Below are 19,648 nucleotides of genomic sequence, written 5' to 3'. Positions count from 1 at the left end.
TCCCCTCCAGTGCCAATATGGTGGGCCATGAGGCGTCAAGGTACCTCTAGGGGAGTGAGTACTCAGGGGGCATGGAGAGGTGGGGTGGGGATGTGCCTGCTGGGCTAGTAGCAACCTCCAAGGCTCTGACAAAGCCTGAGCTAAGCCATAGCAGCCACTCTGCTGAGCCTATCTCTGAATGTGACTTCCGGATTTGGGGGCTCTAAAAGGTCAGAAAATCATGCAGACTTCTTCCTTAGACCCCCGCTTTGCCAACTGGTCAGCTCATAAGAATATCAGTGAACATGGACACACACACATGCACACACATGTCTACACAGATGAGTACAATTACACATGTGCACATCACTTATTATACTTCGTACCCCACTCTGGAAGTCTGAGCTCTATCTGTGGCTTGAACTAGTTGGTGAGGAGCTAGCCTTGGAGGGGAGCTCTGCTTCTGTGACAATGACAAGGCTTTTGGTGCCCTGACCTAGGCTCCACCTGACCTGGCATCAGACTCTCAGCACCTCCTGCAGCCCCGCCTCACTCCTGCCCATCCCGTGAGGCAGAGTGAGGTCCAGTCAAACTGTGGGTTGGTCTGTGAAGTGGAGCAGAGCAGTTAGCAGGCACCAAGGTGCAGAGTCACCACAGGGGCAGGGGGCTCCTGGCAGTCTCCAAGTCTCTGATTTCCTTACCTTCAGCAAAGCCTGCCGGGCCTGGCACAAGTCTCTCTACTGCTGGCCCGAACACCCTCAAGGAAGTGAAATCCTGTCTACCCAGAGGCCAAGGAGGTCTCCTCCAAATCAAGCACTGACTCTGAATGGCCCCCTGGCCCAGCCATTCAGCTCACAGCTCCCAGGACCCATGCTTTGTAAAAAGAAACTGGAGGGGTCAGGCTGTGGCGCACTGGTTAAGCTCACAAAGGTCTTCTGCAGAAGACCACTGGTCAGAGGACACAGAAACTGACCTTTGTGTGTATGTGCCGGGTGGGAGGGTTGCTAGAGGACACTAGGAGTGACCGGCCAGGCATTGTTCACTGATTCACAGAGCACCTCATGGGTTCAGAAGCACCCAGAGGCTCCACAACCACCTATGGTCATCATCACAGTGATCCCAGCCCCGGGATATCAGTCCATACCCCACCCGTGTGCCCAGCGTGCCATCCCTGTGCCGTCCAGCCGGCCACGGTCCCTCTCCCAGGACACCACGGCCAGCGCACAAAAGCATACTTATCAAAGGATTTTTTGTCTTTATTTCCATAATTTAGCTGAGTCAACACAAAATCAAATACTGTAAAACAAAGAAAAAAAATGCTGTAACATCTTAAATCTTTCGGTCTCTGCCCTCAAAGGTGTCTACACTCGCTGTCCAAAGCAACAGGCCAGGGTGGGTGTGGGGGAGGGCAGGGAGGCTGGCAGAGCAGCCAGGAGCTAGCCCAGGGCATGGAGCCTGGAGCTGGCCAGCCAAGAGGGGCCCCGTGCATCCCTAACTCTGACTGTTTCCTCCATTCCAGAGCACACACCCCTCTCAATTTGGAGGACTGAGGCATCACTTAAATACTCAGGGACACTGGCCCTAAATAAATGGGTGTTTTCTCCTATCTTTAGTCTATGGGTGGTTGGATCAGCTTCTATATAGTCACTATATATATATATATATATATATATATATATACATACATATACATATATATATATATCTTTTTTTGCTTTTCTTTTTTTTTTTTTTTTAGTAGCAGATAACTAGCATAGTACTCCTGTTAATTGGACTGGTAGGTAGTATACTTCAGCAGGAACTCAGAAATGTGAAGGAATTCGGTGGAAGGTAAGCAGAGGAGGGAGATCCTAAAGTCCTCACCAGGGTCTGGGGACCCCATGAGGATGGGTCTCTGTGCATCCATCCCAGTTTTTCTGGAAACTTCTGACACGAAGACAGAGGACTTGAAGACAAGAGGTACATCCCACAGGGAAGAAGAGATTGGCATAAAAGGGTCCTCAAGATCTACAAGTGTGAGAAAGGCAAGAGAAAGGGAGAGGGACTCCAGAGAGAGAGAGAGAGAGAGGGAGAGAGAGAGAGATAGTCACAGTCAAGTGCACACACTCAGTGTCAACACTACAGAGGGTGGGAGGAGACACCACTATGCCAAGCACATCTGCAAAAACACCCCACTTGCCAGCCCAGGACACCATGAACCTGTTCTGGGTTCACTGACCCCCAGTACAGCTTCTCCACCAGTGCCTGGCTCTCCAAGACCCAGGGACCGCAGCTCCCCGCCACACCCATCCGGAACCTTCAGGAACACCCCCCCCACCCAGGGAGGAATTCTGCCTGCCCTCCTTGGACAGCAGGTGGGCAGGCTACCACATGAAATTGTTAAATAGGATTTTCTACAAATATACAACATATAAAAACTGTTAAATATATAACTTTAGGCTTTGCAAAATACATTTAATGATCTCTTTCAAACAAGTGTTACTTTAGTTCTCTTTAATTTGCTTTCTGAGCTAAATGGTGTATTGGATGAGACAGCAGTCACGGGGAGGGAGACCCAACATGCTCTTGGCGAATACTGGATTATCCAACTATCAGAAATGGAGCTGGAGAAGAGGCATGTTTAACTGGTTAAAACAGAAATGATTTTAGTACGGTCAAGTCCATCCAAGCACAGAGGCGCTGGCAATGCACTGCGCTCTGCGGCCCCTGGGGGGGTCGGTCCGTCCAGGGACATCTTGGGCTGTGTCCTGCAGGGGCATGCGGGGCCCTCTGGCAGGCTGGCCCTTTGCGGGGTGCAGCGCAGTGTCCGTGAGGTGAAGGCCCCTGCAGTGCCTGCCAGCATGTCTCTGCTCCCGTGCCCCCCAGTCAGACCCAGGGACTCTGACGACAAAGAGGGCGAGTTCGTGCGTTAAAATAGATTTTGCTCTTTGGTCTATTGAGTATACTGAAAGGATAAGAAAATAAAAGCAATTCAGACAGTCTGGGGCACAAGGAGAGACCACTTCTGTTGTCCCTCGGGTGGGGCGTCGTCCTCCTCCGCTGGGGCTGGCCAGGGGCAGGCCCCTCCAGCTGCCTCCTCCTCCTCCTGTTGCTGCTACGTGGGGAACACTCCTGGCCAGGCTCCCAGGATGCCTGCTGTGGTCCCACCTGCGTCCTGGGCCAGGCTCCTCAGTACAGCTGGACAGACTCAGTTTAGGACGCCTAGGACATGGGCCATCCGTCCATTATGGGCCAAGAGAAATGGAGGGTGGGTGGCGGAGAACTGTAGTGTCCTCGGTGGCCAGAAAAAGGGGGCTGGTGTGAAGTCTCCAGGGAGCCAAGGTCACTCTTCAGGCCCCTCCGGGTCTGTATTTGTCAGGAGACCTGTGGAGAGAACAAGAGGGAGAGGTCACCCTCTGGGGAGACACCTCAAGCCCTCAGGGGCCATAGGAAGAGCCCAGGACACCTCCCCAAGGAAGTCCACCGGGCCAGTGTGCTCCCCTGCACTGGGACGGCAGACCTAGTTTCTGGTGGGGGGCTTCAGAGACTCCTGCTCTACCTTTGTGTCCCAGGTGGGACCCCTCTGGTATAGCCGGGACTCTCTGACCTCAGCACATACGCAGGTGCTCCACACTGGCTGACAGGTGGTTGTGAGTCCCACCAGCTGTCTCCCTAGTGGCTCCTGTCACCCTGTTACGTATACAGCAAGTGCTGCATGACTGCATCACAACAAGGGATGGACTTGGAGCTCCTGTGTGGCTGCAGAGCTGGGTTTTTTTTTGTTGTTGTTTGTTTGTTGTTGTTTTTGTATATCCCTATGGGTAAGATGCCTGCCTTCTCCTGGCTTTCCTTAACATCACAGGAAACATCAATGACAGAACAAGCTTGTTCACAGCTGCCAAGTGTTTAATGTAAGGCCCCTACATATGGCTGTGGGGAGGTGGGAATGGCAGTTATGAAATAATGGAGAGTGTCACGTATCCTTAGGGACCACAGTGAGACAGGCACCTGGTTGACTACAGAGGTTCTCATTCGCAAGGACCCAGGTTCAAACCCCTGCCCCCACCTGTATTTGGGAAGCTTCACTAGCAGTTAAGTACTATTTCAGGTGTCTCTCATTTTCTCTCCTCCTCTCTCTCTTTTAAAAATATGCTGATTGATTGATTATTGGGTAGAGACAGAGGAATTGAGAGGGGAGGGGAGATAGAGAGGGAGAGAGACAGAGAGACACCTGCAGCCCTTGTTTCAATACTTGTGAAGCTTTCTCCCTACAGGTGGGGAGCCAGACGTTGAACCTGGGCCCTGGTGCACTGTGATGTGAGAATTTAACCAGGTGTGCTACCAGCTGGCCCCCTTTGCTCTCCTTCTCTTCTTTCCCCTCCCCTCTCAATTTCTGTCTGTCCTATCAAGTTAAAAAAAAAGGGGGGGTGGGAGACCGAGACTGGGAGTGGTTGCTTTGAGCTCCAGTGATAACCATGGTGGTAAAAACCATTATAAAATACCCGCAGTGACAATCCCCTAAACTAGGAGGCGACAAGTGCCAGTGAGTTTGTGGAAACACAGCCACTTTTAGCTAGCTCTGTCAGTGGGATGGCAAACTGGGGCAGCCTTTACTGGAAACAGTTTAGGGAGTCCTTGAACAAATATGAACTATCCAGCAACACCACTCCTAGACACAAATCCAGAGGGAAGGAAAGCACGAGTCTGAAAGGATATATACCTGCCTACATATACATGTGCACAGCTGCCCTACTCACATCAACCCACAGGAGGAAGCGACCTAAATGTCCAAGGACAGGTGGGAGATGAAGAAGCTGCGCAATATGCATTTTAACAGAACACTGCTCTGCGATGAAAAAACAAAAACGAGATTCTGTCAATGTGGGACAAAATGCATGGCTTGGAGGTGATTATGCTAAGTGAAGTAAATAAGTAAAGAGGTGATGGACAGCTACCAATGGTTTCTCTCATGTGGAATCTAGATGATGAAAGCAAAACAAACAACAAACAGGAATCAAACTCTCTCTAGGACTTTGTGAAAATGATGGTGATTCTGGGGTAGGGGCTAAAGAATTTTGGTGGAGGGTGTGGTGACTTTCATGCACAGTTTGTAGGTGTGAAATCATACCTTCAAACTCTCAGGAATCTGTAAAACACTGCTGAATCACTAATAGAAGGAGGAGGAGAAGAAGAAGGAGAAGAAGAAGAAGAAGAAGAAGAAGAAGAAGAAGAGGAGGAGGAGGAGGAGGAGGAGGAGGAGGAGGAGGAGGAGGATAGAGGCTGGGCTGTGACATACTCGATGGAGCACACACATTATCATGTACAAGGACCAGAATTTGAGCCCTTGTTCCCTACCTTCAGGGGGGAAACTTCATGAGAGGTGAAATAGATCTGCAGGAGTCTTTCTCTCTCCCTCTCTATGTCCCCATCCCTTCTCAATGTCTCTTTGTCCTATCTAATGAAATAGAAAGGAAAAAGAAAAGAGAAATAAAATGATGGAGCCAGCAAAACTGGGGGGCAGCCAGAGCAGCCTCACTTAACCAGAGTGCTGTGTCTGGCAATCTCCCTTCACTCCGCCTCCTCCAGGGAGACTCCACTGGGAAGAAGGCAGGATCCAGAGGACTGGTGTCCTCAGCAGGGACCTGTTCTCCTGCTGAGTTCCCAGATGCTCCCCAACCTCAGCCCCAGAAGACAAGGGAGGAGGTAGCCTGTTTGTACCCACCCATGTATAGGGAGGAACCCACAGAAAGGCACCTCCTTGCCCAAAGCCCCTCCTAACAATAACAAGCCCTCTCTCCCCAGGATGCTGTGTAAATGTCCCTGTGGGAGACCTCTTCCAGCCTTGTTACCTCCCTGCATGTCTATTCTTCTTTTTTTACTTTTTGAAAATATTTATTAGTGATTGACAAGATTATAAGATAACAGAAGTATAATTCCACATGATTCCCACCATCTAAATTCTGTCATCCCCCCCTCCAGGGGTAATCACCATAGTTCTCCCAAAATCATGAATATGGATTGAATATATATATATATCAAAATCCATTTTACAATTCTCTTTTTCAGATTTTTAAAAATTACATTTATTAGTGGGATTGAGACAGCCAAAAGTCAAAAGGGTAGGGGTGATAGAGAGGGAGAAAGACACCTGCAGCCTTGCTTCACCACTCACAAAGCAGGTGGGGGCCAGGGGCTTGAACTCTGGTCCTTGTGCACTGTAACATGTGCATTCAACCAGGTGTACAGCCACCCGGCCCATTTCCATTCTCTGTATTCCACTTCTGAAAGAAATTGTCCCATAGTCGTCCCTCACTTCCTTCCTTCCTTCCCAGTCATAATTACTGCCAGTCCCATCCATTTAGTCCCAAAAGACACATTCAAGTCTTTTTCTCTTTTAACTGATGAGTTGAGTTCACTTTTTTTGTACTAATAAGACACAAATTAGTGATCTTATTCCATTGTTAAAGACTCCCCTGCCCTGAGTATGGATCCACCTTCCAACGATAATGTCGAGGAGAAGCAATTACAGAAGGCAGACCTCCCACCTCCTGCACCCCATAATGATCCTGGGTCCAAACTCCCAGAGGGATAAAGAATATGGAAGCTATCAGGGGAGGGGATGGGATAAAGAACTTTGGTGGTTGGGATTGTGTGGAATTGTACCCCTCTCACCCAATGGGCTTGCTGATCATTATTAAATTAGTAATAATAATAATAATAATAATGAAAGGCCCCCCTGCCCCAACTCTCTCTAAGTATTCCTTATAGGGGTTTTCTCCCTTGATATTTTGATTTTTTTATTCAGGAAAATTAAAAGGTGGGCCACTTGGGCAAAGAAGGTTGACCCCATGTAGAAGCTGATGCTGATACTTATTCACTTCTATGGCCCTGCCTTCACTTACTTTGAAAGCCCCACTTATATCTACTACAACTTCTGGTTGTCCTTCCTTTTTCCTCTTCCCTCCCAGACAGGAGAAACAGCACCTGACTTCCTCAAGTGTCCTCCAGATTCTCTTCCCTCTCAGTGATGGTATAAAAAAAAAGGTTCCTGGTCACAAAAGGTCCCGGTGGAACTGGCGTTCAGAGCCCTTCTGGCCACCTGCCTTAATGTTTTTTCCCCTTTGGAAGTATGGAGCAATGTTCTTTTTGGCGTGCAAAAGGACCTGCCTATCTGTTCTTCCTGGGAATGAAGCTGATGGGGGCGGCAACCCACTCAGACCCAGAGCTGAATGTTGCTCCAGGATCATGTCTCCTCATGCTGGTTCCACAGGGAATGGGGGACTCTGCTCAGTACCAGGTCCTCATGAGGGGCTCTTCCCAGGAGCAAGATGTATTGTTTTCCCAACTTTGAATCTGGGCAGATATGGGGTGTGTGCCAAGGGGTAAGAGGAGTCCAGGAACTATGCCGAACAGCCCAGCAGTGAGATCACCAGAATCCCCTGACTGGGCAGGGTCTTTGGGAAGGTGGCAAAATGGCCCGTGTATCTAAGGCTTGGGAAATTCACAATTAAACCACATATATTGGCTATTGCAGGGTATCTGCTTGCTAGAAAATGTATTGCTTTAATTATCAAGATCCACTCTGTTCCCTAAAACTCTTCTGGGGGCTACTCCTCCATCACAGGTTCTTTAACAGCTGTGTCTCTATGCACTTTCTAGAAAGGAATAATGAGGCAAACCTTAAAATAACACCCCTGCCATCCCAGCCACCCAGGTTTCAGATAATCCCCACACTCCCACCCCAACCATCCTGGCTTCCAGATTTGAGTTCCTTCCTTCCTTCCTTCCTTCCTTCCTTCCTTCCTTCCTTCCTTCCTTCCTTCCTTCCTTCCCTCCCTCCTTCCTTCCTTTTTTCTTCCTTTCTTTCTTTCTTTCTTTCTTTCTTTCTTTCTTTCTTTCTTTCTTTCTTTCTTCTTTCCTTTCTCTCTCTCCCTTGCCCTTCCTTCCTTCCTTCCTTCCTTCCTTCCTTCCTTCCTTCCTTCCTTCCTTCCTTCCTTCCTTCCTTTTTCATCCAGGGTTATTGCTGGGGCTGTCTGCACTATAAATCCACTGCTCTTGTTGGCCACATTTTTATTGGATAGGACAGAGAGAAATTGAGAGGGAAGGGGGAGAGAGAAAGGAGGAGAAGAATATAGAGGCCTGCAGACCTGCTTCACCTCTTGTGAAGTGACGCCCACTGCAGGTGGGGAGCTGGGGGCTCAAACCAGGATCCTTTCGTGGTCCTTGTGCTTTGTACTATGTGCACTTAACCCAGTATACTACCATCCAACCTCCTTTCTTCTCACTGCCCCCCCACATACACCCCACCTTCAGACTGATCAGACCCTTCACAGAGGGCTTTTGGAGAGCCCTTGACTCAGCCTCCTCCCCCGGGGACTCAGTCTCAGGCACTCTTCTGCCCACAGTCCTCTTTTTCTATCTCAAGTCCCCAACACCACACAGCGGGGAGGTGTTGCCTTCTTAGAAACCCACCCAGACCTCTGGCCTAGTTGTGTTAGTAACACAGCCTCTGAGTGCCACTTGTCCCCAGCTGTTCTGCGAACCCCTATTTTGCTGAGAGTGGGAGTCTCTGAGCCACCTATGCAGGGACCTTGTGGGTACAAGGGTCTGATCTACAGCAGGGACCTGTCTTCCAGCTGAGCTCCCAGATTCCCCAGGAACATCTGGTGTCCAGGCCAGTCCTCCTTGTCAGATGCCCTGTGAGAGGGGCTTCCCAGGCCTTTTTGCCCAGGTCATGCCCGGACCCTGTCCCGGGAGGTCTCTGGGTTCCTGCAGAAAAGGACTGCAGATACAGGAAGGTGTGTTCTGCACAGTCTGGGGGCCAGAAGTCTGAGATTGAGAGCAACCATGGCTGGCCCTCTTGAAGAAACTTCCAGAACTCCCTCTAGTTTCCAAAAATGTTAGTAATACCTAGCTGTGTCCATAAGGTTCAGGTCCTGCCTCCTGCATCACCTGTTCTCCTCCCAGACTCAAACCTCTCTCTCTCCTCTCCCTCCTGTTACTTTTAGTTCCCCTGCATGTTAGCTATTGGGCTTAGGCAAAACTTAGGAAAGTCATGGGCCCCTTGGAACATACCTACATAGACTTCCTAGCTTCTTCCCACATGAAGACCCCTAGTTTTATCTTCTTTATTCCTACCTTTGGGTTCCTGCTTATTAAACAACTTACCTGCTTTATATCTTACCACCTTGAAGATGCTACTATGATGCCATTCTGACTTTCCTGGGCAGACAACCTCACCAATGTGTCCCGAAACCCTACCTCTCCAGAGCCCTGCCTCACTAGGGAAAAACAGAAACAGGCTGGGGGTATGGAAGGACCTGTCAACACCCATGTTCAGTGGAGAAACAATTACAGAAGCCAGACCTCCACCTTCTGCACCCTATGAAGAATTCTGGTCTATACTCCCAGAAGGATAAAGAATAAGGAAGCTTCCAATGGAGGGGCTGGGACACAGAACTCTGTGTTGGAACTGTACCTCTGTTACGTTACAGTCTTGCTAATCATTATTAAATCACCAACAAAAAAATAATTAAAAAGAAGGGCAGAAATGAATACCATAAAAATAAAGGAATCATGCAGAAGAAAAAAAAAAAGTGCGGTCATAGATTTCAGGATCATGAGGATAGGCCCTATCTCTAGATCACTGGTTTTTTCTACAAAGACTTCACTTGCAAGGAAGGTGACAGTCACAAGTCCCAGTGGACACATCCCTCTGGGGGCACCACTCACTGCTAATGGGGTACATGTGTGCATCTCTTTCTGCACACCTGACTAGCTACTTCTGTCAGCTTGAACCCTAAGTCCACCCTCCAGCCCATATCTATCTTGTCTCCTCGAGCTTGGTAAAAGCCCCACTGTGTGTATGCATGTGTAATCCAGCCACCCAGGTCCATTCCCTTGTGTCCCAGAGAATGCCATATCTTTCCCCTGACCACCTAGTCATCATGTGGGGGGCAATGGGGATGGTCCCCAAGGTCACACACGGACCCCACAGGACTAACCCTGGAAAGATGCATTGGTTCTGCCATTTTCTACTGATGAAGTGGCACATATCCAGATTCATAGGTAAAGGAGAAAACAAAGAAAAGCTTAAAACAAAAACCCACCCACAGCTCCACAGCCAAAGATAAATATTTTGAAGATGACAGTATATTTCACTCCCAGCTTTTCACAGTGCATAGACATCATGGAGACTGGCGTTTGGCACTTGGTATGGAAGAGCTGTCTGGTTTCCAGGGCACTTGGGGACTCCAGACCCCACGCTGGCTCTCTGTGGACAGTTCTCATGGCTGGTCCTCACTGTGCAACTCCCGTGGTTTACCCTCAGTGGATAACACTTGTGGTCAGCTCTCTGTGGTTGGCACTCACTGGATAGTTTTTATGTCTAACTCTTCCCAGACAACTCTTCATGTCACAGTTCTCTGTGGACAGTTCTCCAATGACCGTCTCTGTAGACAGTTCTGTTGGCTGAGCCTCACTGGCCCACTGGCCCACTCTCATGACTGGCTCCCACAGGCCTCCCACTGTCCATAGCCCGGTCCACATCCACAGGTGGGCTGCTTCCCAGAGCTTGTCAGCATGGAGGTGGGAATCTCAGGTCTTTGTTAATTTGCAAGGAGAAAAGCAGTATTTTGTCATGACCAGAGGAGTGGAATAGCTTTCCAGAAAACTTTACCAGCTCTTTGCATATGGTTCCTGTTCTGTGTTGGTCTAATGTATTTCTTCCCCCCATCCCAACAGGAGGAGAACATCTGTGTACTTATTCAAGCATCTTGTGTGTGTGAGAGAGACATCCTAGCATGTTAATTGTAGGTGGGCTTTTCCAGCTGGTTCAACTCCGGTTTTCGTTTATGTCAGATACACTTACGGTTTACATTTCCACGCACTGAACTACAAATGAAGTTTCTTCTGGATTCTCACCGTAACTTAGAGCAATATACACTCAAGATACTATACACATTCTCTTGCCTTAAGATAGAGATAGAGGGGCAAAAAGAGAAAGAAAGAAAGAAAGAAAGAAAGAAAGAAAGAAAGAAAGAAAGAAAGAAAACATAGCACCAAAACTTCCTTCAATGTGGTGAGAACCAGGCTCGAACCTGGGTCTTGTATATAGCAAAGCAATGCACTATCCAAGTGAACTATTTCACCAGTCCACCTAACCTCTCAGAATCACACGTTTTGAGCACTCAAGTAAGGAATATTCTGGAACAAGAACAGAGTTGTCAGTTCTTTTTGTCCAGAGCCAGTGGAGTGAAAGGCCTAGCTCCACCCTGAACCCACTTTGAACTGAGCCTCGGGCCCTGGGAATATTGTGGATTCCCAGCAGACAAGCAGACAAAAGTTCTGACAAGCAGAACTTTTAGATTTTGTCTCCTCTCAGGGGCTAATTCTGCAATCTACCATCTGGGCAGTGATTGAGACTCATCTCCAACTGCCCAAGTCAGAAATTCACCCCAAGAATCTCCCAGAAAGAGGCTGATCATTTATGGATGACAATGTAGAAAAAAAAAAAAAGCATGATGATGCAGGTGTCCAACCACCAGGTGTCCTCTTTCCATTTTTTTTTTTTTAATATTTGTGAGAGAGACAGGAGGAGAGAAAGAGAACCATATCTTCACTCTGATACATGTGCTGCTGGGGACTGAACTCAAGACTTCATGCTGGAGAATCCAATGCTTATCCATATCCCAGACCATACTCTTTCCAACTTAATTAATTTTTTTTTTTGTCTCCTGGGTTATTGCTGGGACTCGATCTGGCACTGCAAATCCAGTGCTCCTGGTGGCTACTTTTTTCCATTTTATTGGATAAAACAGAGAGAAATTGAGAGAGACGTGTCAGTCCCTGTTCAGGCACCATTTGCTGGTCCCAGTTCAGGGCACCAGTTGCCAGTCTAGCTTCACAGCTTCACGGGTGGGAGACAGACGACCAGGGACTCATGGCTGAGCTGGGAATGCAGTTCAATCTTTATTGCCGAGCGGGGATGCAGTTCGATCTAGCTATATCTAATCACAATCCTGTCCTATATATATCTCTCCTGAGGCGGAAGTGTCAGGAAGAGGAATTACGTAGGATGGGGGTGGGGAGAAGGAAAATAGCGTGCGAGCCAGGGGGGATTCAACCAATGAAGACAATGATTATGTAAATAGACCACAGCATTCAACCAATGAAGACAATGATTATGTAAATAAACCACAGCATTCAACCAATGAAAGCAATGATTATGTAAATAGACCACAGCATTCAACCAATGAAAGCAATGATTATGTAAATAGACCACAGCCTCAAGCAATGCAACAGAAGGGGTCTTAGAAGCAGAATTTAGAAGCAGACCAACAGAGAAGGGGGATCTAGAGCAGGAGAGAGAGAGACACCTGACACCTGCTTTGCCGCTTGTAAAGTGTTTTCTCTACAGGTGGGGATCCAGGGGCTGGAACCTGGATCCCTGCCAGGGTCCTTACACTGCATCCTATGTGTACTTAACCGGTGCACCACCTCTGGTCCCCTTGAGGCTCTGATTCTTTCTCACCAGTAAATACATAAGCCAAACTTAAATTTTATTTATTTACTTACTTATTTATTTATTTTTGATAGAGAGAGACAAAAATTGAGAGGGAAGAGAGAAACAGAGACACACCTGCAGCAGTGTTTCACTGTATGTAAAGCTTCTCCTTGAAGGGGGGGGGCTTGAACCTGGGTCCTTGTGCACTGTAATGTGCATGCTCAACCAGGTGTGCCACCATCCTGCCCTCCATAAGTCAATCTTAAAAAGAAAAGTCACAAAGGCTAGTGAATAGTTCCAAGTCTGGCCTTGGATGTTTAAGGCATCTGGTTTCAACTCTGGCAAAGCATCAACCCTGAATTCTCTCTCTCATGAGAACGTTATTTATCCCAAACTGATAAATCTGGTTTCAAAAGCACCAGTGGTTGGTTGCTCCTGAAGCAGTGAGAGGAGGCACCATCAGGAGTTGCCTCTACAGCTTGGCTCCAGCCCCCACTGGCTTTCACACACCAGGGACCTTCCTCTACAGTGCAGACCAAAGTCCCTGGCCCCTGTAAGTGCAGGGAAGGAAGCATCCTCTCTCTCATTCAGTACTGCTTCCCTTCCATGTTTGGGCAGTGTGAATTTTCTGCAATTTTTTTTTCTTTCTTTCTTCTATGCAGAGCCTGGACCTCATGGTTTCACCACTCCATGCCACTTTTTTCAGACACAGAGACAAAGAAAGAGAAAGGAGAAACTTCACAGCAGTGGTACTTAGGGTACTTCAGCATGTCCTGTGTGATGCCAGGGCTCCAACGAGGGTCTTGCCCACAGCAGTGCTGCAGCACACAGTCTGCTGAACTACTGGTTTCTCTCCAGGCCAGGATGCTCTTTCTGTAGAAGAGGTCACCTGCCTTCAAGCTTGAGAGTCCCCACACAAAAGCCTTCATGAGCAGCAGAGAGGCAACTGGTAACAACAGGGTGACTGTGGTCTGGCTTTCTTGAGGCTTGGGACCTGAACAGTGTTTCCATGGAAAAAAAGATTAAAAAAAAAATCAGGGAAGAAGCTTCTGGAAAGGTTCCACAGCTTCCCACCCATGTCCAGCCATCTGTGTGACTTCTTTTCTGGGACTGTTCCCTGAAGTCTCAGGAGCAGTTCATGAACAAGGAACCCTGCTCCTCGCTCCTCCCCGCCCCAAACCAAACTGGAGTGGTTGCTGCTAATTCAAGTCAGCAAAGCAAACTATGACCAGGGCCCATGGCCGAGCCTGTCTGGGAATGCCCTGTGCTAGTCCTCTTGGGGAACCCCTCTCTACTATCCTCCAATCAACCACAGGAGCATTCAGGGCAGGTGATGCCCAAGGCTGGGTCCCTGACTGGGTTTGCTTCTCGTGTCCACTCCCACTATCTGTCCTCTAGACAGTGACTTGTTGTTAAAATTCGGTGGCTCTAGCTGGCCGGGTTAGCTTCACGGGCGGGTAACAGAGACGTGGAGACAACGGCTGGGCAGGGAAGCTGTATTTCTTTATTCAGGAGCAATGATTCATAAACTAAGACAAACTAATCACCAAGCAGAGCTCTGCTGTCTCTTTGCGGTGGCACAAGCACTCTCTCTCACTCTGTAACTCAGGAACCCTGGCACTTTGGAACTCTTGCGGGGTTCTTTTGGGGCGGGGCCAAGCAGGCCCGCGAAATTAACAGGACTGATCTAATTCTCTCGGTGGGGGAGAACTAGAACCCAATGTAAAGCATACAACAGTGACTGACTGTTCCTGGGTGGGGCTCAAGCCATGTGGAGCAGAGTCCTGTCCTCAGGGTGCCAGTACTTGGTGAAGTGCTGAAGAGCAGAAGCCTGGCCCAGTCCTGAGGTGGCCTGCCTGGGGCCAAGGACAAGGGGCAACAACTCAACTGGTTCCCACTGACAACAGGAAATGAAGCCTTTCCTGGTCAGTCCTACAACCCCAAAGCCTCACACATCACCCAAAGGGAGAGGAAAGCAGTAGTGCTGCCCAGAATTCACGGTCATTTGCTGAAAGGAGTAAAACCAGCCAGCTCTAGAACAGCCAACGCTGTGTGGCCTTCATGTGCTGATGGGAGGGAGGGAGCGATGCAGAAGGGTCAGCCATCTGAAAACAACAGTCCCTTTCCTGTGTGGTGAGCCTGGTCCACAGAAAAAGCTAAGCCCAACATCACAGGCTCAGCCTCTGCCAGTGAGCCCAGGGAAGTTCTGTAACTGCTTCCTGCTGTAGGGCTGAGGTATGGACCCAGAGAAAGATTCATGTCAGCAAAACATCCTGCAGACATTTAGACTTTTGTTTTAAATAGATCTCTCTTTCTTTTTAATTTGTTAAACTTTATTTTATTTGATAGAGCAGAGAAAAATGGACAGAGAAGGGGAGATAGAAAGGGGGGGGGGAGAAGGATGAATATGGGATGATCCCACACAGACAGAAGTTGAGAAATAAGAACAGAAGGGAAAATACAAAGCAGACCTTGGACTAGGTATGCACTGCACCAACGTAAAGGACTCTGGGTGGGGGGGAGAGGTGAGGGGGGCAGTGTTTAGGCCCTGGAACATGATAGCAGAGGACCTCGGTGGGTGGTTAGACTGTTATGTGGAAAACTGAGAAATGTTACACATGAACTAACTACATTCAAACCATTAATCCCCCCAATAAAGAAAAAAAAGGGAGAGACAGAGAGATACCTGCAGCATAGCTTCACTGTGTATGAAACTTTAACCCCTGTAGGTGGGGTCTGGGGGAGATTGCTGCCGTAGATCGCGATGTACTTGAGCCATGCAGGGAGAAAGAGGTGCGTGCAGACACTCGTGAGGCCAGGCCGGCAGCGGGCATGGAGGGGGAGGCAGGGGCACAACAGGGCAAGAAGACAGTGGGACATTAAATAGAGCCACTAAGACACAGCCCTGGGGACCATTCTCCTTACGACACTTTCTACTGGCCTGCCTGAGTGCTTCAGCAACAGTCTTCATGAATCCAAAGGAGTTAAAGACCAGCTTCTGTGCTGGCAAAGTGGTGACCATATTTGCTTGTTTATTTTTCCACCAGGGTTACTGCTGGGGCTTGGTGCTAACATTACACATCCACTGTTCCTGGCAGCCATTTTGGTCCTCTTTTTAAAATGTATTTTATTTCATAAGACAGATAGAAATGGAGGGAGAGGATAGAGACGGAGAGAGAAAGACACCTCCAGACTTGCCTCACCACTCATGAAGCCTCCTCCCTGCAGGTGGGGAGTGGGGGCTTGAACCCAGGTGCATGGTAATGTGTGCGCTCAACCTGGTACACCACCACCTGACCAAGGCAGGTTTAGTCCGGTCCTCACCACCTTGAAGAGTTGAAGGATGCTTTGGTGCTGTGGTCTCTTTTACTTATGTTGTCTCTATCTTAAAAAAGAAAGAAAGAAAGGAGGGAAAGAAAAGAAAAAGAAGAAGTTTTTGTTGTTATTTTTGTCTATCTCTAGGGTTCTTGCTGGGGCTTTGGTGCCTGCACTATGAATCCACTTCTCCTGGCAGCCATTTCCATTGTTATTGCTGTTATTGTTATAGCTGTTGTTGATATTGTTGAATAGGGTAAAGCTTGAGAAAGGAGGGGAAGACAGAGGGGGAGAGATAAATAGACATCTGCAGTCCTATTTCATGGTTTGTGAAGTGACTTTCCTGTAGGTGAGGAGCTGGGGTCTCGAACTAGGATCCTTGTGCTGGACCTTGCTCTTGGCACTGTGTGTGCTTCACCTGGTGCATTAGCACCCAGCACCCAAAAGAAGAGCTTTTACCTCTAAAGGTAAGTATTGTAGACTCTAATTTGTCCCAGCAATGACAGAACCTACCACTCAGTGTCCATCCAGGGTACAGTACCTGGTCTGTGTGTAGGCTCCTGCTAGACCAGGTCCCCCTCATCCTCCCAGGCCCTGTAAGGTTCATGTTTGACCCAGCTCACTCCTCTGTGACCCCTTTGAAATTCCCCTACTCACCACCTTTGCCAGCCCCACAATGACATCTAGACCCCACATGCATCCCAGTAAGTAACAGTCTTGTCCGACCATGGTCACAGCAGAGGCTGAATCAAGAAAACCTGTGTGTGTGTGTGTGTGTGTGTGTGTGTGTGTGTGTGTGTGTGTGTGTGTGTGTGTGTAGCCCTGGGAGGTAGTTCTTTAATGTGGCAGCAGATACAGCTTGTCTGCAGCACTGAACCACCTCCTGTGTCCACCTTTAGGGACAGGTGGCCACCGGGGGTGGGGAGGTCCCCACAATGTGCTGGGCGTCTGGCCCTCAGAGGTGTGCACAGCAGTTTCCTCAAGCCAACAGTTGTTGGCCAGGAATACTGTGACCTCACTAGGCTGCTGTCACCCAGACAGGACCCCAAGATCAGAGGAAGCCTCGTGCCAAATCCTTGCTGGCTCAAATAGGCACCCATGTCCATCTATCTGTTTATAACAGCTTCATTGAGCTGTGCTTCACACGCTGCACAATTTACCCTTTCCAAGTGTCAGCCCCATGGCTCTGCGTCTGTTCACAAAGCTGTGCAGCCATCATGCGGCCAACTCAGAATGGAAGAAAGCCTTGTCCCCATCATCAGGACTTCCCAGCCCTCTCTGTCCCTGGCAATCACTCATCTGCTTCCTGTCACTGGGCTCTCCAAGTCAGATATTCCAAAGTCACCGAGTCACGCAAGCATGTCCCTTTTGGAGCCTGCCCCCTTTTCACTCAGCATGAAGCAGTGCCTGTTGATGCTTTACTCCTCAGAGCTGGCTATGGACCCTGGGCCTTCCGAGTGCTGTCCAGGGTGCTGATGCATCCACCCACCAGCAGGTGCACTTCTGGCTCTTACTTCTAGGCTTTTCTGTGTCTGCTGCAGGGAACACATGTACACCGGCTTTGAGGGGGAGTGTGCTTTCCTTTCTTCCAGGTCCATACTTGGACTCCCGGGTCACATGGGGTTATTCTATGTTTCATTTCTTGAGCACATATAGATTACTTTCCAAAAGGGTGTTCAGGGGGCTGGGTGGTGGTGCACTGGCTTGAGCACACATGATACAATGTGCAAGGACCTGGGTTCAAACTCCTAGTCCCCACCACCTGCAGGGGAAAGCTTTTCGAGTGGTGAAGCAGTTTTGTAAGTGTGTTGTCTCTCCTTTCCTCTCAATTTCTAGCTGTCTCTATCCAATAAATAAATAAAGATAATAATTCCCATTAAAAAAAAGGGGTGCTCAGTAGAGATTTCTGACTCCCTTGGTGTATCTAGCTGAAAAGAAAGGACACATTTATCCTTTTAGGTGGGCATATGCTGAGTTGTGTCCAGAGTGTATTAGAACCCAGGAACGGCTCTCACATGACTCAGAGAGAATTGAGGCAGAATTTGGGTCCTTTCCTAGCTCCTTTCCAACCTAAGGTCCTTATTCTCATCTCTGTTCCTGCTTTTTGGTTCCTGTTCATTAATCATTTTGTCCCACTTTACATCTTGCCACCTTTCAGCCACCAAGTTGCAGACACTATCATAATTCCATCCTGGGCAGATGACCTTACCAATGCATACTAGAACCTCACCTCTCCAGAACTCTACCCCACTAGAGAAAGACAGAAACAGGCTGGGGGTATGAAGCCACATGCCAATGTCTATGTCTTCCAGTGGAAAAGAAATTACAGAAGATAGAACTCCTACCTTCTGCACCCCCAAAATAATTTTGATCCACATTTCTTTGAGGGAAAAATGATAGGGGGAGATGACCAGAGGGCTCTGAACTCCAACTGCATCAAAACCAGAAAGAGAAGAGGAAAAAGGGGGGGAATTTGCATGTGGTAATAGGTGTATGTGTGACTTGGAAAGGAAGATGGGGCCATAGGGGAAAAAAGGCCAAATACATACAAACATAGACAGATAGTTGTAGAAATAAAAGTTAACCCGTGTCTGTAACAGTAAGAGAACTTCTGTAGCTTATTACAATGTTGGAACTGGGGATCCTGAACGCTGGTGGTGGGAATGTTACGGAGTCGTACCTATCATCTCGTGATTTTATAAAATCAATATTAAATCACTAATTATTGTTTTAAAAATTGGGTCCTGGCACGAAGATTTTATACACTTTGCACATGTGAGTGGAGGTGATGGTAAGTCTTTCAAGGAATTCTGCAAAGCAGAGTGAATCATTCAATATGTCTCTTAACCTGACATTCTCTGTATGTCAAGGGAACCAAGAAGGGTCATGAATGGATTCATTTTTTTCTTTTCCTACCCTGTTAACTCATTCTTAAGGGAACCGGAGTTTGGGATTGTCGAGGAAGGGGTGCTCTTCTGAACCTCTTCATGGCTGGTGGAGAGCATGTCTCAGGTCATAGCGCCCCTGTTTCTTCACAGTCAGAAGGCTCCAGACCCAGGCCAGCTGAGCGCTGATGTGGTTCACACACACGTCCCAGAAAGGTGGTGATATCACACTGCTTCTTTGACAATTCTGTCCCTTCCACAATGTAACCCACCCACCCAACCACTTTCCAGCAAGAGAGGCAAGATCATTATCTTTCCACCAGTGCTATTCCTGGGGCTTGGTGCTTTCACAAAGATGCCATTATCCCCAATGGCTTTTTTCCCCTTTTCAACAGAGGCAGAAATAGAGATGGAGAGAGGAGGAGAGGTCGAGTAAAAAATCACCTGGAGCACTGCTCCACCACTTGGGATGCTTTCCCCCTGCAGGTGAGGACTGGAGTCTTGAACCCAGGTCCTTGTGCATGGTAACATGTAGGTATGATGCTGTCCTGCCTTTCTTAACCTGCATCCTACAAGAGACCTCCAGGTAACAATAAATAGGTGCAAAGGATACACAGGTGCACTCCCAGCGGGCAGCATCTGGATTGTGGCTCCGCCTGTTTCCTGGCAGCGATTCTCCCCTCAGACTCCTCTGGGCCTTTCCCACTGTGCATGTCAGGGGGTCTGATCCGCAAGCTGTACTTGTATTCCTGTGCACAGTCCTCCTCACTGCACATGGTCCAAGAACCCCCTACTATGTTCCCTGTCCTCTACTTGCTCAAAGGTACCCCTAATTTCCAGAAAAGTTGCTAAAACCAGTCAGCTCCTCTTTGAGAGCAGGGCCTGTGTGATTTGTCTCCAATCACTGGAGATCTGTAGGGATAAATATGACACAGCTTCTCTGTGTCTCCGACCGAGTCAATGACTGGTCGGCTGGAGTTAGCCC

General features: G+C 48.5%; 1 protein-coding gene across 3 annotated transcripts in view; it reads right to left on the bottom strand.

Annotated features, from left to right (window-relative positions):
* Window positions 1-1,211: 1,211 nt before the first annotated feature.
* Window positions 1,212-19,648, bottom strand: part of TAFA5 (TAFA chemokine like family member 5) — a 225,471-nt gene continuing 207,034 nt past the window's right edge. The window contains exons 4-5 of one of the 3 annotated variants that reach the window (XM_060188807.1): window positions 1,671-3,342; window positions 1,212-1,626 (exon numbers count right to left, since the gene is read on the bottom strand). In XM_060188807.1, coding sequence (XP_060044790.1) covers window positions 3,334-3,342 — 9 coding nt within the window. In that variant the 3' untranslated portion in view covers window positions 1,212-1,626; window positions 1,671-3,333. Of the gene's footprint in view, window positions 1,627-1,670; window positions 3,343-12,307; window positions 13,458-19,648 lie in introns of those variants that run through there. The other 2 variants (XM_060188806.1, XM_060188808.1) reach the window with 2 other exon arrangements.

Source organism: Erinaceus europaeus, chromosome 4, assembly GCF_950295315.1.
Source record: "Erinaceus europaeus chromosome 4, mEriEur2.1, whole genome shotgun sequence".
NCBI lineage: Eukaryota > Metazoa > Chordata > Mammalia > Eulipotyphla > Erinaceidae > Erinaceus > Erinaceus europaeus.
This window is presented reverse-complemented; position numbering and strand designations above follow the sequence as displayed.